At 40.5% G+C, this 20,725-nt stretch overlaps 1 protein-coding gene and 1 non-coding gene across 2 annotated transcripts in view; both read right to left on the reverse strand.

The window, feature by feature from the left end:
• plekhd1 (pleckstrin homology domain containing, family D (with coiled-coil domains) member 1) overlaps positions 1 to 20,725 on the reverse strand; it is a 37,190-nt gene that overhangs the window by 12,030 nt on the left and 4,435 nt on the right. The window contains 11 exon segments of the mRNA XM_032500764.1: positions 1,006 to 1,149; positions 4,155 to 4,299; positions 6,988 to 7,120; positions 15,325 to 15,527; positions 16,706 to 16,799; positions 16,916 to 16,970; positions 16,973 to 17,009; positions 18,189 to 18,241; positions 18,332 to 18,423; positions 19,429 to 19,505; positions 19,933 to 20,022. Coding sequence (XP_032356655.1) covers positions 1,006 to 1,149; positions 4,155 to 4,299; positions 6,988 to 7,120; positions 15,325 to 15,527; positions 16,706 to 16,799; positions 16,916 to 16,970; positions 16,973 to 17,009; positions 18,189 to 18,241; positions 18,332 to 18,423; positions 19,429 to 19,505; positions 19,933 to 20,022 — 1,123 coding nt within the window.
• Positions 14,681 to 14,763, reverse strand: trnal-cag (transfer RNA leucine (anticodon CAG)). The gene has a single exon. It is a non-coding gene; the product is annotated as a tRNA-Leu (tRNA).

Below are 20,725 nucleotides of genomic sequence, written 5' to 3' on the forward strand. Positions count from 1 at the left end.
AGGGGAAAATTCCACATAGGGATGTTGGTCGGGGGTGGATGGGTCAAACACAGGACTTTCACCCAGGAGAGCGGGGTTTGTGTCCTTAGCTGTCTTGTTATTGCCGCGGGTCAGGGAAGCCGCTTTCTTCTTTAGTCACCAATCACAGAACCGTAAGCCCACCCACGAGCTTTTCCTTAATTTAGTAGCGTCAAAAGGGACGCCAATAGTCCCGACCAAGCGCGTTAAATGACGCAAGGGGAGACAACCAAGCGCGTGTTATATGAGTGTTATAAAGGTCTCCTTTGGCATCAAAAAGAACGACAAAGGCACCTGACCAAGCGTCTGTATTTTACGAGATAGGAGTGAGAATGTGTTGCGGGTGAGTAGGAGAAAGAACTACACAGACCTCTAACACCGCCACATTGTAAATGTGCTGTATTTTATATATTTTCTACTCAAAGCACAGGAACTATTTACCATTCACACACATTCATACACTGCCGAGGCTGCCTACAATTTATAATATTGTGCAACTACAACACAGAGTTTCCCTTCGGGGATCAATAAAGTATTTCTGAAGACCTGCTCATCAGATAAATAATCACACACATTCACACTCCAATGACGCAGCATCAGGGGCAACTTGGGGTTCAGCGTCTTGCCCAAGGACACTGACATGGGACTGCAGGGCCAGGGATTGAACCACAAACCTTCCAATTGGAAGCTCTACCACTAAGCCACAGCAGCCCCCATTGTAGCAACCCCTTCATCAGTTAAAGCAGCCGCCAAGTCAGATTTTATCACAGTCTTTTTAACCTGTTTAGGCACAAAGGCCCTCATTTATCAACCCAACGTAGAAACAGATATGTGCAAATATGTGCGCAGAAGTCCTCTTACAACAGGCTTCACGTGGGATTCATGAAACGTTCGTATCACACCAATCAGAGAGAAAGTCATAGCATAGTATTTCAAAAGAAGTGATAGTATATTATGTCATAAACAGTGCATGCTGCAGAGACTTACACCAGTGGCTCCTGGAGGCTCTCCTCTGGATGCGGCAGCTCTTTATTCTGCGTGCGGCGGCTTTGTGCAGATACACAGCGTTCTTCATGATCGCTGGAAGTTTCGCCTCGATTTCCGCTGCACAGATACACTCCTCAAAGAATCCTGATTGAACACACACATCAGAAACACATCATTTATGAACACACCTATGAATCAATGAAGACACTATGTGTGTGTATATATGTACAGTGGCTTGAGAAAGTTTACACACCCATGCTAAAGTTGTTTAAAAAGAGGAATAAAAAAACATATATTGGAAATTCATCTTCATGCCTTAATTCAAAATATTTAGGGAAATCCAACCTTTTAAGGACACAAATTTTTCTTTGTGAATGAATTATGTATTGTAAATAAATAAATATTCTTCCTTAAAATACAGGGGGCATAAGTATAAACACCCCTATGTTAAATTCCCATAGAGGCAGGCACCTTTTTATTATTAAAGGCCAGTTATTTCATGCATCAGGATACTATGCATCCTGATAAAGTTCCCTTAGCCTTAAAATAGCCCCCCCCCCCCACATCATTAAATACTATAATAGAGTTTGGCATGGGGAACTGTCCATACGATCATCTCTCAATGCAAATCAAACCAGCTATTAAGCTAACTGAAATAAAACCAATCTCTAGGTATGGGGAAGGGTATGTGATGATGGGGGGGGGGGGTTATTTTGTGCTGTGTAGGAGGGTCTGGCTAGTCCACGCAGCATTCTGGGATGGGAGAAAACATGCTCTGGTTTATTGGCATTTCCTTAAACTAATGCTGTCAGTTAAATGTGTTATTAACGACGTCAACGCAAACCCTTTTTAAACGATGTCAATTTTTTTTTCATCTTTCTTTTTGGCCTAGTAAACTTTGTAGATGTTTTTCACATGCTGTTGCAACAACTAGTAACAAAAAAAAACTACAACACCACACCGGATCTAGCTAGACCGGAAACAAAACAACAAGCACGACGCACACACAGAGTAGTAACGTTCCGTTTTGAGGGGATGGCGAGCGTGAGACGCCGAAGTGGACGCCAATGAGATTCTGATTTCTTTATCCTTTTATTGATGGACAGTGTTAGATTGTGTGAGAGATTATTTGCTCCAAGTGAGAATGTTAGTGTGAAATTGAACACTACAGTAGGCTTATGCTGGGGGGGGAGAGGGGGGGGGGGGACTTAAACACTACAGTAGAGTTTATGTTAATGTTGTTTTCAATAAAAAAACATTTGCACAGAGCGAGCCGATCCACTTTTCATGTTGATAAGAGCATTAACATGAGAAAAAATAATGGGACAAAAAGAAATCATGGGACGTTTAGAACAGATGAAAATGTGTGATTAATTGCGATTTACTGCGAGTTAACTACATTAATTGCAATTAATTATTTTAATTGTGTGACAGCACCACTTTAAACCAATCCCAAAATAGCCTCAGGAAGGAACTAGTTTTGGAACGTGTGTACGTTCAAAAGGTTTTAGACGTGCAACAGAATACTCCGATTGGACAGATAGTGTGTGTGGAAGTTTGAAGGTGGAAAGAATTAACCAAAGAGAAAAGATTTGAACAAGATGGAATACGTAAAGATATCATTTCTATTTATGAAAAAGACAATACGTCTCAAAGAGATATCAATAAATATCAATTGAGTTGGAAAATTGACATCAATATTTAGTACAGGGTGCTTTTATCAGGTCTAGAGGGAGGGGGATGGTGAAAGGAACACAAAATATTTTCGTAATAATATTCAGTACATAACAGTCATATCACATCTGACTTGGCACACCGTAAAACGTTGAATTAGAGTATCTGCAAAGATACTAAAAAATAAAGAACTTCTATTTATGAATCAGTTAGGTCTACAGTGTGAACACAGGGCAGTTTGAGTCCGGCTTTGTGTTGCTCTCCACACAGATACATGTACGTTATGGCTAAACATTAAGAAGGTAAACATGAACTACAGATACAGATACAGAATTACTGATATGTGTTTTTATATAGCATGGACCTACTTGTGAGTCTGAAATAAAGATGTATTCTTGTATGTAAATAAAGTAACATGTAAACGGCACAAGGCTTTGAAATACTGAGAAAATAAGTGCAAATGACCCAGTAGATGGCGCCATTGTTCAATGATTGCTACAGTTACAGTTACTTCTTTCAACACTTGGCATAGGCCTACTACAGTTTAATATATTGTCATATTGTTTACAAAAATAAAGAGCAACTTTCATAAAGGAGAGGAGAGGAGTTCAGTTTGGATGTCTCAATGACTGCTTATTAATGGACATCAACAAATATTTGCCGCAAAAAAGTATAATGATATAATGACTAGGAGTCAGGTTATGACAGCTTTTGTTTAAATGTAACTTGCTGTCATTCAGCAAGACGTAAGAATATTGACACATATTAATATTAAAATGTAAATTAAACAATAAAATTGAATTATTAGAACTACCATTTTATGCAGTATGATTTTAGAGCTGCAACAATTATTTAATTAATTGGTTAGTCAATCAACAAAAAATGGTTCCGTGGTTACAGCTTGTTAAAGGTGAGGAGGTTATGCTTTATTTGTCCCATATGATAGGAAACAGAATTTCTTTTTTTGCGATTAGTTCGGGGACAAAACTGGCATTTTTCAAGTTTTTGATATATTTTATACACCAAACAATAAATCGAGAACATAATTCACCAATAACGAAAACAATTATTAGTGTCACCTCTAATAGTTTGAGGCAATTTCTGTTGCATAAATTACATTAAAAGTAAAACCCTTATGTTGCTGTCAATTGTTTTTATCCAAAAATGATATCTGCTGAATGTGATCAACATGTTAGAACAACTCTATCAAGAGGAGGGTAGCCACACAGGTGTAAGTGTCAGATCAGATTATGAACTTCCCATCTTCCCTGTATGTGTGTTTAAGGGCCTTTGCATCAGGACGTAAACCTGTTGCAGAGAATTATGTGAGCTAATCTGACTTGGGGATGCTTAGGATATTCTTGCTGCCATCCTCATGTACAGGAACTATCAAATTAAACTTCTGGGACTGTACTAAATGCAATCTTGGAGCACACAGGTGCTCTACCAAAGACTATAGGAATAATCATACTCACTCCTCAGCTCAGTCACATCCCCCTTCATCTTCTGGTCTGTCTCCTTGGTCCGCTCCAGTGAGTCCAGGCCTTCCTCCAGGTCCTTCAGAGCCTCTTCAGCCTGCTTCAGTCTCTTCTCCAGCTCCACCCGAGACTCTATCTCTGCCTGGGGCAAACAGGAAAACACGCAGGATGTCAGTGAAAACCTACTCGGCTGAAATCGACATACTGCATCTGTATGTGGATGTATAACCCTTGTTGTCTTTACTTTCGTGACCCTCTCGTGTCCCTCAGGTCAAATGGACCCGTGACTTATTTGGGGTTTTAAAAACAATTCTGAAATGAAGTTTTACTTCATGATCTAGTAACAAATATTGTCTTTATCTCGATTTCAAACAATTGAGATAACATTTATGTTTAGGGAATGCAATCAGTCTCTACTAACACACAATTAAAAATGGAAGTATGATTCATTTTTTTTCATAAAGTTATGATTCATGTTAAAAATCCACTATGGAAAAAACATATCATATGATCATATGCAGAATAATTTTCTGAACTGAGTGAGGAATACATGTTTATCACAGAAAATAAGGTAAGGCAGTTGATTTTCAGGTAGATAAAAATTACTTGTACCATTTTTCTTCTTGTAAAAATTTGAAATGGGTCAATTTGACCCGAATACAATACAAGGGTTAAGGGTTTAAGTATTGGGCTATTAATGATAAACGGAGCTGAAGTGATGGAGAAAAGATTTCCCTCAGCTTGAGAGGTCTCACTTTATTCAAATCCAAACTGTGTTAGGATGAACTGAAAGCAGCACAGGCTTTAGCACCTTCATACAGTAGTTATGTAAACAGCGAGTGATGGATACGATGCACAGAGGTACTTTCACACAGAGGAACCGGACAAAAGAAGGCAATGAGCTTTTTTTCTTTCCAGTAAATGTAATGTGAGATCAGCTCTCCATGTCAGAGAGACTCAGTACATCAGACTGGGTGCCAGGGGAAATAATGGAATGGGATAAAAGTCCCTGAATATCGTTAAGCCCAACTGGTGTCTACCAAAATAGTTATTTGTACAAGCAGAGTCTTGAAACATTGTTTAAATAAGTATTTTAAATGTATTTAGAATCATCCTTTCCGTACTTTTATGGTTGTGAAAATTCCCCTAAGTATTAAGATAAACCCATTTATAAAAACAATTGGATCATCTGAACCATTTTTATTATTATTACAACAAACGTGAAAAAGGTTGTTTATTTGTAGCTCATGAAAACTGACCACATTTGGATATAGAATTGCATGTGTTACGTGCTTAGAAAAATTTACACTTTCATGTTTGGAAACACAATTTACAGAATAGATAGTTGACCATAAAATATGAAAATCATTAAAAACATTTAAAAACCTTCTGTCTAGTGTCAGGTCCACTTTTTTCAAGGTTGAGGGGCTTACATTCATCAGCTCAGTATTTAAAAAACAAACAGTATAAGGACAACTTAACGCCATCATTACTGTTGTCATTCCCTGATGTGAGTTGCTCATGCGTCATTTTGCCACAAGTAGCATACAAGATGCTGACGAGAGACTTCTGTAATTCTGTAACCCAGTAAAAATGGACCTACTTAACCAAGTTGGTTCACTTCTGGCTACAAGTTAGCATCAAACACAACAAAGGCTGTCAGCTGAATGGCTTTTTGAGCTAATGTTAGCAATCAAATAATCATAGATCGCTAAAACATTTTTGAAATGACTGCTAGCTTAGCTACACGCTAGCAATCAAACACAACAAAGGCTGTCCCTGGAATGGCGTTTTGAGCTAACGTTAGCAATCAAACAATCATAGATAGCTAAAACGTTTTTTAAAAATGATTTCCATCTTCTGTTATTGTTTGTAATGAGAAAAGGTTATTATTTTATAGATTTCACAAATTTCAGTATGACGCGTTATGCCGTAAACCGTTTAAATCTGAGCATGCTCGACTCAAATCTGCACCCGACTCATATCGGGCAGTGACAACTGTCATTAGTTCCACCTGTGCAGTTCCTGCTGCTAATCAGAGGCAACAGGTCTGCTGTGACAGGCTCAAAACATTTTCATTTATTGTACCTCAGCTACTGTAGAGATATGTTTTAAAATACATTTAAAACTCCCACTTCAGCTGCCGTTACAATACATGTTTATAAAGTAAATTATTTAAGAATGAACTGCTCTGATTGGGCAGAGCCATGCTGGGAATTACCTAAGGCCACTGGACTTGTGCAAATAAGGACAAGAAATGTATAATTTGTTTCTATCAGGTCTAAGAAAGCTAACAGAAGAATCTGGAAAATGATCCACACAGAGTCAACAAAAAGTCCAATTAGGTAAACTAAGGGATATCACCTGTGTGCATATACATGAAAACATAAACCTGGCAGCTGGCCAATATGGTGACCTTTAACCCTCATGTTGTCCTCTGGTCAAACTGACCCGCTTTCCTATATCAGTGTTCTTTTTAACTACCCAAATATAATTACCCTAGATAACACGACTGATTCCACACAACGCTCTTTGGCAAGTACTTATTCAATTTTATAGCATTTGAAAAACAAAATGGAAGTGGTTTTGAAATAGAATTGAGTAAAAGTTGAAATATTCCAGTCTGGGATTATCCATCAACATCCATTCCTTTCATTTTAGTCAAAATAATTCCTAATTTTTGCTTTTCTAACTCAAATATTAGGTATAACTTCCTGTAAATGAGGTTTATTGACCAACTGTTGATGTTGACGGGAAGACAACACGAGGGTTAAAGAGACTTTGAGCAGTGTTTGGTTGCTGTGTAATATCAGCTGAGTGCTGCCCTTACCTTGAGCTCGGCCTCGGTCTGCTGCTTGTCCACAGTGAGCTGGGAGAGCGACTGCTGCAGCGCCCGAGCCTGAGAGGAGTAGTACTCGCTCTCCTGCTGCAGGATTTTAGCCCGCTGCTCGTTCTCCCTGAGCCTGGACGACAGACAAAATACCCATTCAAACACGGAAAAGACTACACACCATAAGGAATATCTGTGTCCGAATCAGAACATGATCATCATGCAGATTTTGGCCATTTAAAGATTTGGGCATTGTTTAATCCCTTTTAGAAGATTGGAAAAGGTATGGATAATGACTGCATATCTTGGTGTCATCCAAAAAAACACACACCTGTGGTTTAATTTTAAAGTGCTCATATTATGCTCATTGTCAGGTTAATTTAGAGGTTGTACCAGAATAGGTTTACATGGTTTAATTTTCGAAAAAACACCATATTTTTGTTGTACTGCACATTGCTGCAGCTCCTCTTTTCACCCTTTGTGTTGACCTCTCTGTGTCAGCTACAGAATGAGACATCTCACTTCTGTTCCATCTTTGTTAGGATTCACACATGCACAAAACCTAGGTAAGGACTACTAGCCAGTCAAAAGCAGAGTATGAGGGCCCTGACAGTACCTAGGTAAGGACTACTAGCCAGTCAGAAGCAGAGTATGAGGGCGTGCCCTGACAGTACCTAGGTAAGGACTACTAGCCAGTAAGAAGCAGAGTATGAGGGCCCTGACAGTACCTAGGTAAGGACTACTAGCCAGTCAGAAGCAGAGTATGAGGGCGTGCCCTGACAGTACCTAGGTAAGGACTACTAGCCAGTCAGAAGCAGAGTATGAGGGCGTGCCCTGACAGTACCTAGGTAAGGACTACTAGCCAGTCAGAAGCAGAGTATGAGGGCGTGCCCTGACAGTACCTAGGTATGGACTACTAGCCAGTCAGAAGGAGAGTATGAGGGCCCTGACAGTACCTAGGTAAGGACTACTAGCCAGTCAGAAGCAGAGTATGAGAGTGCCCTGACAGTACCTAGGTAAGGACTACTAGCCAGTCAGAAGGAGAGTATGAGGGCATGCCCTGACAGTACCTAGGTAAGGACTACTAGCCAGTCAGAAGGAGAGTATGAGGGCGTGCCCTGACAGTACCTAGGTAAGGACTACTAGCCAGTCAGGAGCAGAGTATGAGGGCGTGCTCTGACAGTACCTAGGTAAGGACTACTAGCCAGTCAGTAGGTAAGGACTACTAGCCAGTCAGGAGCAGAGTATGAGGGCGTGCTCTGACAGTACCTAGGTAAGGATTACTAGCCAGTCAGAAGCAGAGTATGAGGGCGTGCCCTGACAGTACCTCGGTAAGGACTACTAGCCAGTCAGAAGCAGAGTATGAGGGCCCTGACAGTACCTAGGTAAGGACTACTAGCCAGTCAGAAGAAGAGTATGAGGTTGTGCCCTGACAGTACCTAGGTAAGGACTACTAGCCAGTCAGAAGCAGAGTATGAGGGCGTGCCCTGACAGTACCTAGGTAAGGACTACTAGCTAGTCAGGAGCAGAGTATGAGGGCGTGTTCTGACAGTACCTAGGTAAGGACTACTAGCCAGTCAGAAGGAGAGTATGAGGGCGTGCCCTGACAGTACCTCGGTAAGGACTACTAGCCAGTCAGAAGCAGAGTATGAGGGCCCTGACAGTACCTAGGTAGGCAAGGCAAGGCAAGGCAGCTTTATTTGTAGAGCACATTTCAGCAACAGGGCAATTCAAAGTGCTTTACACAAAATCATTAAAACAGATAAAACACAAGTACAAACAGTTAAAAGTCATAAGCATTAAAAATCAATAAGACACATGAATAGACAGTTAAAAACAAAATAGAAACATTAGGACACATAAAACACAAGAATAAAAGTTACAGTGCAGCATAAGAAAGAAATGAGCATTAATTTAAAGAAAGGCAGCATCAAAAAGAAAGGTCTTCAGCCTTGATTTAAAAAAACTGAGAGTAGCAGCGGATCTACAGGTTTCTGGGAGTTTATTCCAGATATGAGGAGCATAGAAACTGAAAGCTGCTTCACCCTGTTTAGTTCTGATTCTGGGGACAGAAAGTAGACCTGTCCCAGATGACCTGAGAGGTCTGGGGGGGTCATAGTGTAGTAGCAGATCAGAAATGTATTTTGGACCTAAACCGTTAAGGGATTTATAAACTACCAAGAGTACTTTGAAATCAATTCTTTGAGACACAGGAAGCCAGTGTAAAGACTTCAGATCTGGAGTGATGTAATCCAGTCTCTTGGTCTTAGTGAGGACCCGAGCAGCAGCGTTCTGAATCAGCTGCAGCTGTCTGATTGATTTTTTAGGGAGACCTGTAAAGACCCCATTACAGTAGTCAAGTCTACTGAAGATGAAAGCATGGACCAGTTTTTCCAAGTCCTGTTGACACATAAGTCCTTTAACCCTTGATATGTTCTTTAGGTGATAGTAGGCTGACTTTGTAATTGTCTTAATGTGGCTGTTAAAGTTCAGGTCTGAGTCCATGACTACACCAAGATTTCTGGCTTTGTCTGTTGTTTTTAACATTGTTGTTTGAAGCTGAGCGCAGACTTTTAATCGTTCCTCTTTTTTTTTCCAAAACAACTACCTCAGTTTTTCCTTCATTTAATTTCAGAAAGTTCGGCACATCCAGTCGTTCATTTGTTTGATGCAGTTAGTCAGTTTTGTATTTGACTATAGTCCCCTGGCGATAAGGTTATGTAAATTTGTGTGTCATCCGCATAACTATGGTAACTTATTTTGTTTTCTCCATAATCTGAGCCAGTGAAGCATGTAGATGTAAACGAAGAGGCCCCAGAATGGAGCCTTGCGGAACTCCGCACGTCAATTTGTACGCTCAGATGTATAATTACCTATGACACAAAGTAATCCCTATTCTTAGGTAGGATTCAAACCAGTTTAGTACTAAGCCAGAAAGTCCTACCCAGTTTTCCAATCGGTCTAGTAATATGTCATGGTCGACCGTGTCAAATGCAGCACTGGATCAAGTAATACTAGATTGAAATTTTGCCACTATCTGTGTTAAGGTGGATGTCATTAAAGACTTTGACAAGAGCCGTTTCAGTGCTGTGGTGTGGTCGGAAACCCGACTGAAAGGTATCAAAATACTACTACTTCTACTACTACTTACTACTCAAAACTAGTAGTAAGGACACTAGCCATCAGAAGCAGAGTATGAGGGCCCTGACAGTACCTAGGTAAGGACTACTAGCCAGTCAGAAGAAGAGTATGAGGTTGGCCCTGACAGTACCTAGGTAAGGACTACTAGCCAGTCAAAGCAGAGTGAGGGCGTGCCCTGACAGTACCTAGGTAGGACTACTAGTAGTCAGGAGCAGAGTATGAGGGCGTGTTCTGACAGTACCTAGGTAAGGACTACTAGCAGTCAGAAGGAGAGTATGAGGGCGTGCCCTGACAGTACCTCGGTAAGGACTACTAGCCAGTCAGAAGCAGAGTATGATGGGCCCTGACAGTACCTAGGTAGGCAAGGCAGGCAAGGCAGCTTTATTTGTAGAGCACATTTCAGCAACAGGGCAATTCAAAGTGCTTTACACAAATCATTAAAACAGATAAAACACAAGTACAAACATTTTAAAGTCATAAGCATTAAAAATCATAAGACACATGAATAGACATTTAAAAAACAAATAAAAAACATTAGGACACATAAACACAAGAATAAAAGTTAAAAGTGCGCATAAGAAAGAAATGAGCTTAATTTAAAGAAGGCAGCATCAAAAAGAAAGGTCTTCACCTTGATTTAAAAAACTGAGAGTAGCCAAACGGATCTACAGGTTTCTGGGGGTTTTTCCAGATATGAGGACATAGAAACTGAAAACTGCTTCCAAACCCCGTTTAGTTTTGATTCTGGGGACAGAAAGTAGACCTTCCCAGATGACCTAGAGGTCGGGGGGGTCAAAAGTGTATACAGATCAGAAATGTATTTTGGCCTAAAAAACCCTTAAGGGATTTATAAACTACCCAAAGTACTTGAAATCAATTCTTTTAGACCAAAGCCAGTGTAAAAACTTTAGATCTGGAGTGATTAATCCAGTCTCTTTGGTCTTAGTGAGGGCCCGAGCGCAGCGTTCTGAATCAGCTGCAGCTGTCTGATGATTTTTGGGAGACCTTAAAGACCCCATTACAGTAGTCAGTCTACTGAAGATGAAAGCATGGACCGTTTTTTCCAAGTCCTGTTGACACATAATCCTTTAACCCTTATATGTTTTTTAGGTGATAGTAGGCTGACTTTGTAATTGTCTTAATGTGGCTGTTAAGTTCAGGTCTGAGTCCATGACTACACCAAGATTTCTGGCTTTGTCTGTTGTTTTTAACATTGTTGTTTGAAGCTGAGCGCAGATTTTTAAATCGTCCTCTTTTTTTTCCAAAAACACTCCCCTCAGTTTTTCCTTCATTTAATTTCAGAATTTTCTGGCACATCCAGTCGTTCATTTGTTTGATGCAGTTAGTCAGTTTTTGTATTTGACTATAGCCCCCCTGGCGATAAGGTTATGTAAATTTGTGTGTCATCCGCATAACTATGGTAACTTATTTTGTTTTCTCCATAATCTGAGCCAGGGGAAGCATGTAGATGTTAAACCAGAAGAGGCCCCAAATGGAGCCTGCGGAACTCCGCACTTTCATATTTGTACGCTCAGATGTATAATTACCTATTGACAAAAAGTAATCCCTATTCTTTGGTAGGATTCAAACCAGTTTAGTACTAAGCCAGAAAGTCCTACCCAGTTTTCCAATCGGTCTAGTAATATGTCATGGTCGAAACCGTGTCAATGCAGCACTGAGATCAAGTAATACTAAGATTGAAATTTTGCCACTATCTGTGTTAAAGGGGGATGTCATTAAAGACTTTGACAAGAGCCGTTTCAGTGCTGTGGTGTGGTCGGAAACCCGACTGAAAGGTATCAAAACTACTACTACTTCTACTACTACTTACTACTCAAAACTAGTAGTAAGGACTACTAGCCAGTCAGAAGAAGAGTATGAGGTCGTGCCCTGACAGTACCTAGCTAAGGACTACTAGCCAGTCAGAAGCAGAGTATGAGGGCGTGCCCTGACAGTACCTAGGTAAGGACTACTAGCCAGTCAGGAGCAGAGTATGAGGGCCCTGACAGTAGCTGGGTAAGGACTACTAGCCAGTCAGGAGCAGAGTATGAGGGCGTGCCCTGACAGTACCTAGGTAAGGACTACTAGCCAGTCAGGAGCAGAGTATGAGGGCGTGCCCTGACAGTAGCTAGGTAAGGACTACTAGCCAGTCAGGAGCAGAGTATGAGGGCCCTGACAGTAGCTGGGTAAGACTACTAGCCAGTCGGAGCAGAGTATGAGGGCGTGCCCTGACAGTACCTAGGTAAGGACTACTAGCTATCAGAAGGAGAGTATGAGGCGTGCCCTGACGTAGCTAGGTAAGGACTACTAGCCAGTCAGGAAACAGAGTATGAGGCCCTGACAGTAGCTGGGTTAAGGACTACTAGCCATCAGGAGCAGAGTATGAGGGCGTGGCCCTGACAGTACCTAGTAAGAACTACTAGCCAGTCAGGAGCAGAGTATGAGGGCGTGCCCTGACAGTACCTAGGTAAGGACTACTAGCCAGTCAGGAGCAGAGTATGAGGTCGTGCCCTGACAGTACCTAGGTAAGGACTACTAGCCAGTCAGGAGAAGAGTACGAGGTTGTACCATGCTAGCAGCTAGGCGAGCATTATAACGTGAGTTACAAAGTGACGTCTTACACATCCACATACAGATGCAGTAAGTAAAGGCTGGACTACAATAGTGGTGTTTGGAGTAGTTTGTGAACAGTGTTTTCTGTTGGAGGTGGTAAGTCCCTTTGGGGGGGGGGGGGGACTTTGTAAACCTATAACATGCATAAAAAAAGACATGAAACACAATAAAGGAAAGGGAAAAGGCCAAAGAGCATAATATGAGCACTTTAAGGTCAAAACTCAGAACCACAGCACTTCATGAAATGCACATATTCACTTTCTGTGAACATGGTGATTCTGTGAATTGTCATTTCCGACGCTGGTTTTTGTAGAGATTTGTTTTTAATTTGCATTTTACATTGTTAGATCCTGTTGGATTGGACAGTGGCTGGCAGCTTTCGCAGTTTCCCCGTATTTCTGAAAATCTATTCTATTCTATTTTATATTATATTGTTTTTGATATATAATATTTTTATCATGATATGGTTGTAAGAAAAAGCTAAAATACAATTGGAAGAGCAGAAATACATGAGCAAACTGAGATCTCAAACATATTTCAAGTACATAAAAATATGTACAATGATGATATAAATGATAATGTAATTCATGACATAACCATACAATGAAACTGTCCTGTTGTAAAGTCTACCTTTGTAAAACACAGTGTCAGAATTGTGCTGATTCTACTACTTTTTAAGACATTAATAAGTTATTAGTAAGTAGTTATGGTGTTTCTGCTACTTTTGATCCTTGATAATATGTAAATAAGGAGGAGAAAATGTAAGAAAGACTTTTCAGGGGGAAAAAATAACAGAAAACCTCTTTTTAATAATAAATATGATGTTGCTACACCATTGGATGTCACTGTTTCCAATTAAAAAATACCCTTTTATAATTGGGTCTAATCTAACAGCCTAAAAAAAACTCATCATCATAGATTTGAGTTAAACAACAGAAGGAATAGTCTCAACAAAAATAGATATTTTAACTAGTATTTGTTGCAGGAATGTTGTTTTGCAATGCAGTTTTTAGGATTAACTTGATTTTGCATTTGGTATAAAAAATCCCATGTGATTTATAGTTGTATTTTTGTATTTGTCCATGCAACTGCAGATGTTATATGTCAGTCAGAGGACGACGAGAAGAGGAGAAGAGTGAAGGCAGAGCTCATGGAAACATAACGTTAAGGTTTGTATATTCCAGTGTTTGCAAAAGAAACATTAGTGCTACACAGTCAATAGCTGCCTGTAATATCCCACTTACTGGTGCCGATCAATGGGGCTGGTTGTTTAGGGATCAATACACATTTCCAGTTACATCATCTGTGCCGTTAGCATAGAGGTTCCCTGTATGGGGATGCGAGTCTCTGACTCTTTGGGCTCCAAAACCTAGTCGCAGGTTAAAGCCCTAAGTCAACCTATAGCAGTGTTGCGGTACTCAAGATCGGTCTTGGTTTTATGATCGGTCTTAAGATCGGTCTTGGTGTTGACTCGGTCTCAACCTCAAACCCTCCAAGTCTTCTTTCTGTGAAGACTTGGTCTCGGTTTAGTTGGTCTTGACTACGCTACCCTATAGCACCTTCTAATGTCCTTCTAATGTCATTATACACATACATTCAGTTAAATTGTATTTTGTCATTTTTGTGTGAAAATGTAAACAGGATGGAATATCTGACGGAGTTAATTTATACTGTTTATTAATCCCCAGTGGGGAAATTACAATCCCCACACAGGCCTGAAATACACACACATGCTCAGGACCTAATCATTCACATATGATTAGGGATGTCAGAGTGAGTGGGCTGCCAGTGCTGGACCAGCACCCTGAGCAGGGAGGTACAATGCCTTGCTTAAGGGGACCTGGCAGTGCCCAGAAGGTGAAGTGTCCACACTCTGTACTTTGGTCCATACAGAGACTTGAAGCAACTCCCTGCAGACTAACCTCCTCCCAAAGGTTGCTGTCAGAAGTGGGATTCGAACCCACGCCTCCAGAGGAGACTGCAACCTGAACGCAGCGCTTTAGACCGCTCGGCCATCCTGACACATACCCAATGCAAAGGGGGGGGGGGCGACTTATGTTTTAAAAAAGCATTTTTTTAACTTTTTTAAAATATGTCTAAAAAATATACATTCACGTGAATCTAACATTTTAATAGCAAATATAACTATTAGTGGGGAAAAAACATTTAATTTACACATTTAAGATAGGCTTACAATACGTCAGGTAGCCACTATGGTAGCCACACAGCTTAGGTATTCACCGCCATTCATTTTCATCCATTTTCATCCACCCGGCCCAGTTTAATGCAACTTCATTTCATACAGTATATTTAGGGGGTGCCTACTCTGTCTCTCATTCAGCTAAGGGGTCTCGGGGTCAAAAAATGATGAAGACTATGAAGGACTTCTAAATGAAAAAAGAATGGCTCTGAAAATTTTTAAGCTTTTAACTTTAGGAAAGAAGATAAAATAACCCCAAAAGTTCTTTTAAAGTGTTTTAAGACATTATTAAAATGAAAAGTCTGCTGTACACAGCTGGTTTTGTTCTGCTAAACCAGTAATCCCAGTCTGGAGCTGGATTCTGTCTCCGAGGTGTCACTCACTTTTCATCAGCATGCTCCTTCTCCTCCAGCAGGATCTTCATCTGCTCCTCGATGTGTTGCAGGTCCTGCAGCAGGTTCACGTCTCCGGGATCCCCGCCGTCCTCAGGCTTCCTGCAGGCCGGGCTCTCCTCTGCTGCCTCGGCCTCCTTTTCCCCCTTCACCCCCAGCAGCTCCAGAGTTCTCTGTTTCTCCAGAGAGAGCTCCTGAGGGACAAAACAACAGATTCACGTCATACAGAATCTACTCCAGTCGGAAAGAGTTCAACCTATGCAGGTGTGATGTATTAATATCTCTTTTTCAATTAAATTATCAGGCTGTTACATTGGAAAAAGTCCAGCTAATTAAATTAACCTCACTGTTAATATGAACAAAATAAATCTTAAAACTAGTGTGTCATTGGGCCTTGATTTAGGAATTCCTTTTTTTTCAAATTAACAGGAAAGTCAAGAATGATCTTTTCATATATTTTCAGGTCTTTTACAGATGCAGCACCTCAGCTAGAATCCAACTTTGTGAATATATTCAACGCTATATTATAGTTATACTGTATAAACAAACATTTTGAGTTCAAATATGTCAAATTTTAAGATTTTACAAAGAAAGACAGAGTTTCTATGTTAACAAGTATGCTATCAAAGACATTTAACATTTTTCAGATTAATTATGTTATTCTGAAATAAAGTCTTGATTGTTAAAGGAATGGTTCAACATTTTGGAAACTGTGCTTATTTGCTTTCTTGTTGAGTTAGATGGAAAGACTGACACAACTCCAATGTCTGTCTATTAACTGTCTTTTTGGGGGGGTTTGTTACACAACTTTGTTACACAACTTAGTAGTTGTAACATTACATGAGCTAAATGGAGCACCAGAGTTCTTTATGACACATCAATAAGTTTTTATTGTTACCCTAGTCTCGTATTGCCAGACCTTCCTCCACAGCCCTGGGGAGGAAGGTCACAAAAACAAAAGGCACAAAAAGGCCATCCTGTTGTTATATAATGTAATGTACATAGCATAAACATAAAATCCTAAATGTCTATTTTGGAAGAAGTTAATTAAAATACAGCCAATTAAGTCTGCCAGTTTTATCAATTACAATTCCTGTCATTATATTCTGTAATTTAATTGAGATATTTCTTACTACAGATGTTTTTTTTTAATTAAAGCTGTTAAGCAAATAAATAGTTTTTGCTCTCAGGACATTAGAATAATGATATTTTATACTGAAAGTGGAAGGAAATATCTGGCTGAAATGATGGACATCCGGCAGAATTTCCGGCGGCACCGGAGCAATCCTGGTAATGAGACGTTTAATAGTTTATATGATATATATGATATAAACTATTGTTACCCTGGCAGGATGAGTTATTGTTTTCATACCTTGATGGATTGCTGCAGGATTACGGTTAAACTGCTCAGTTCTTCATTTTCACTCTCAACGCCTTTCAGGGACTGAGCTGTGCCGTCCAGGTCTCTGCCAGCATCACACACACAAAACACAAAAATAAATACAAATCCCCTTGAGTCACAGGCTCGGGCGGTACATTCACTGTGAGTTAACGTAAAGGAAGGTAGGAAAAGAGTTTTTACAGTTTAATGTGCTCCTGCTCTGCCTTCAGCTCCACCACCACCTCCTCAACTTCATCTTCTCCTCCTCCAAAACCCGGTTCAGACGCTCCAGCTCCTGCTGCCCCGCACACGCCACAACACACAGACACACACAGACACACAGACACACAGAAAACCCACACCACACACCCCAAATCACATAACACACACACACACAGACACACAAAACACACACAAAGTCCCTAGACACTCACACACAGACACACACACACACACACAAAGTCACATAAAAACTCACACCACACACACACACACCCAAAGTCACATAGACACTCACACACAACACACCACACACACACACACACACCACATAGACACTCACACACACACACACACACACAAAGTCACATAGACACTCCACCCAGACACACACACACACAAAACACACACACACACAGACACTCACAAAACACACAGACACACTCACACACACACAACACACCACACAACCACATCACACACCCTATACAGACCACACCACACACACACACACCACGACCCTCAAAACACACAGACACACAAACCACTCACACATACACAAACAGACCCGACCACACACACCACATACACACATACAAGACACCCAACAACACACACACACACACACACACACACAGCACACACAGCATACCCAGACCACACACACACCACCATATACAGACACACACACGCACACACATATACAAACACACCACACCACACACCACACACACCACAAAACCCCAACACACACAGACCTCAGACACACCACACACAAACAGACAGACACACCACCCACATAGACACATACAACACACACAGACAGACCCGACACACACACACAGATACACAGACACTCAGACACACACCACACACACCACACACAGACCACAACAACAAAAACCAACACACACACACACACACACACACACCACACACACACACACACTTGTAGGTGATTATTAAATAAGGATTGTGACGCACCCTGACGTCAAAGGGCAAAGAAAGACCACTGAAGAATCATCTTTGGGGTCTGGGATTTTATGGCATTCTGCACCGCCTTATATCCTTAACAGTGAATTGATTTATCAAAATAATCTGTTACCAATACTAGTCCTGTATATAAGTACTCTAAAGTATATCCTTTTTTGAATGGTTTATTATAAATACTAGTTATTCTTTATTAATTCCAAACTCCTAAAAGCGTTTGTTGTGTCATGTGATGAGACCAGAGGAGGGAAGAAAAAGCTCTCGCCTCTCTCTGTGCTCTTTGATGACTCAGCTCCTCAGTCTCTTCCATCAGTTTGTCTGGAGAAAGAAAACCATTTCACGTAAACTGCCTCCTCTTGTTAGACCTTTAAAAAGCTCAGTGTACTCCCCCCCCCCCACCATGTTTACCCAGATACTCCTGCTTCTCCTTGGCCAGCTGCAGCCCCTGAGCCTCCAGACTCTCGATCATGGCCTCGCCCAGCTGGGCGTTTTTCCACGTGCTGTTGGACAAACAGAGATTTTTTTTTTTTAAAACAGGATGATTAGTAGATGAAGAGGATGGATTGCCATGAATTTTTTTTTTTACAGACATTCAAGTTCTCATAAGGTTGAATTCAAATGACATTGGCGATCCCCTAGATTTTTATCTAGCTCCATCAGCAGGTCAGTTTCCACTTTTCACTAAACTCAACAATTATTGGATGGATTACCATAAAATCTTATTCAGATATTCATGGTTCCCAGCAGATGAATCACAACCATTTTAGTTTCCATTGTTTTCCTCTAGGGTCACATTGATTGGGTGACCTTTTCCCTTCCGTTCATCAGATTTTCCTCTAGAGCCACTTAGTAGGACCATTTACCTGCAAAACTGACATTCCCATCAGCCTGAGCTGCACTTTGTGTTTAGTGCAAATGTTATCATGCACACTAAGACACACTAAGATAATAAACATTAGCATTTCATCTGCATAACATCAGCGTGCTAGCATTGCCGTGTGAGCTTGTTAGCATGCCAATGTTAGCATTTAGCTCAAAGCACCGTCTTTTTAAAAGCTGTAGCAGACAAAGTGAGCGTTACGTCTCAAGACATTCCCTGAACATTGTGGTTTTGGTTGTTACAGATCATTGTGCTACAGTGGCAGCTGTGGTTGCGTCAGGCCTTCATCTCTAACATTCACTACGTAAAGTCTCATGTGTATAAAATTCATTGAAACTGTCTTAATTTGGCAACACTGGGCTTGTCTCCTTTTTTTCAAAAAACAAAAACATATTCAATAATATTAATAATAATTTGGGGGTTCAGTGCCTTGCTGAAGAGCACCTTGGCAATGCCCAGGAGGTGAACTGGCAACTCTCCAGCCACCATACTTGGGCCGTATTGGACCATCCAACTCCCTAGAGACCATAATACCCAAACAAAGGGGTTTTAAAATGTCTATCTTGTGTGTGTAATTCCTTCAGAAGAGCAACATTTAGAAGGAGATGTTGTGTCATATACTTACACTTTCCCTGAGTCCTGCAGCATCTCCATCCAATGGACCTGCTCCTCCCCAGACTCAGCAGCTAGGACTATGGTGCCCTGGGTGAGGGGGGGGGGGGGGGATTTGAAATATTATACATCAGCAGCTTGTCAATAATGGGCTCAGGCTGTAAAGTAGACAGTGGATTTCCATCTTTGGGCTGCTGAGATAGTCAGCATGGATGTAACACTGTTTTACAGTTATATTCACCATATTGTATAACCCATTTGTTGTAGGATCAGGCTGAATCTCAAATCATTACAGTTATAAAATGACAATTTATAAAAAAGCTATTTTAGTTTTGCTCTCCAAGCTGCTTTGTCATGCATTTAATTTTAATTTCATTGTGTATGATGTTATTTTGTTGTTGCATAGTGTCTGTGTGCACCTAGGACTAGCTCTGTCTTTAAAAAAGTGATCTTTAAACCTCTGCAAGGCTGATAAATGAATAAAGTAATGGAGAAATTAAAGTGTGACCGGTCTTACAGTGAAGTCTTCCAGGTTGATCACAATGGCAAAGGGCATGCCCATGTTTTCGTTAGCCGACACCACACATCCTCCTAAAGGAATTACTCCCTGAGACAAAAACACATCACACGTTCATGTCATTTATAATGTTTTCATCAGGATAGTTCAAGTAAAAGCCTTTGGTTTATAAAAGCAAACAGGGACTTAAACAGATAGATATTAATCTATTCACTTCGATTCTTTCCAGATACATGGGTGCCAATTACATTTGTAATGCAATTTTCATGTATTGCGATTCTTAAAGTGTTGCAATTTGATAGTTTCCCAAGTTGATTTATTCATTTTTAGAGACAATATATCATTGCTAAAACTACTTGTTTTCTAAAAAGAATGCACATCACATGTCAGTCAGTCAGACGTGTTTTCGTATGTAAAGAAGTACATGACAGGCATTTTCTGCTCTGTTTTGCTGGAAACAAATATGTATTCGCTGTCAGCGGTACTCTATAAATAGAAAATATTACGAGGATTCATTGGTAAAAAAAAATAACTAAAAAATAGAATCCATTTTAAAAGTCGCTGGCAAATAAATCACGATACATACGTGAATCCAATTTTTTTCACCCCTAATGTTAGGACTTATTAATTTGATTAGGAAAATGCACATTAATTGACATTTCTGTAAATGTGCCGGTGTTAGCCAGACGTTTACTTTTCAGCTGTAGTCCTAGTTACCCAGCATGCATGTCTTTATGGTGGGAAGAACCCAGAGCACCCAGAGGAAACCCACGCAAAGACGCATGCAAACTCC

Source organism: Etheostoma spectabile, chromosome 20 (assembly GCF_008692095.1).
Source record: "Etheostoma spectabile isolate EspeVRDwgs_2016 chromosome 20, UIUC_Espe_1.0, whole genome shotgun sequence".
Taxonomy (NCBI): Eukaryota; Metazoa; Chordata; class Actinopteri; order Perciformes; family Percidae; genus Etheostoma; species Etheostoma spectabile.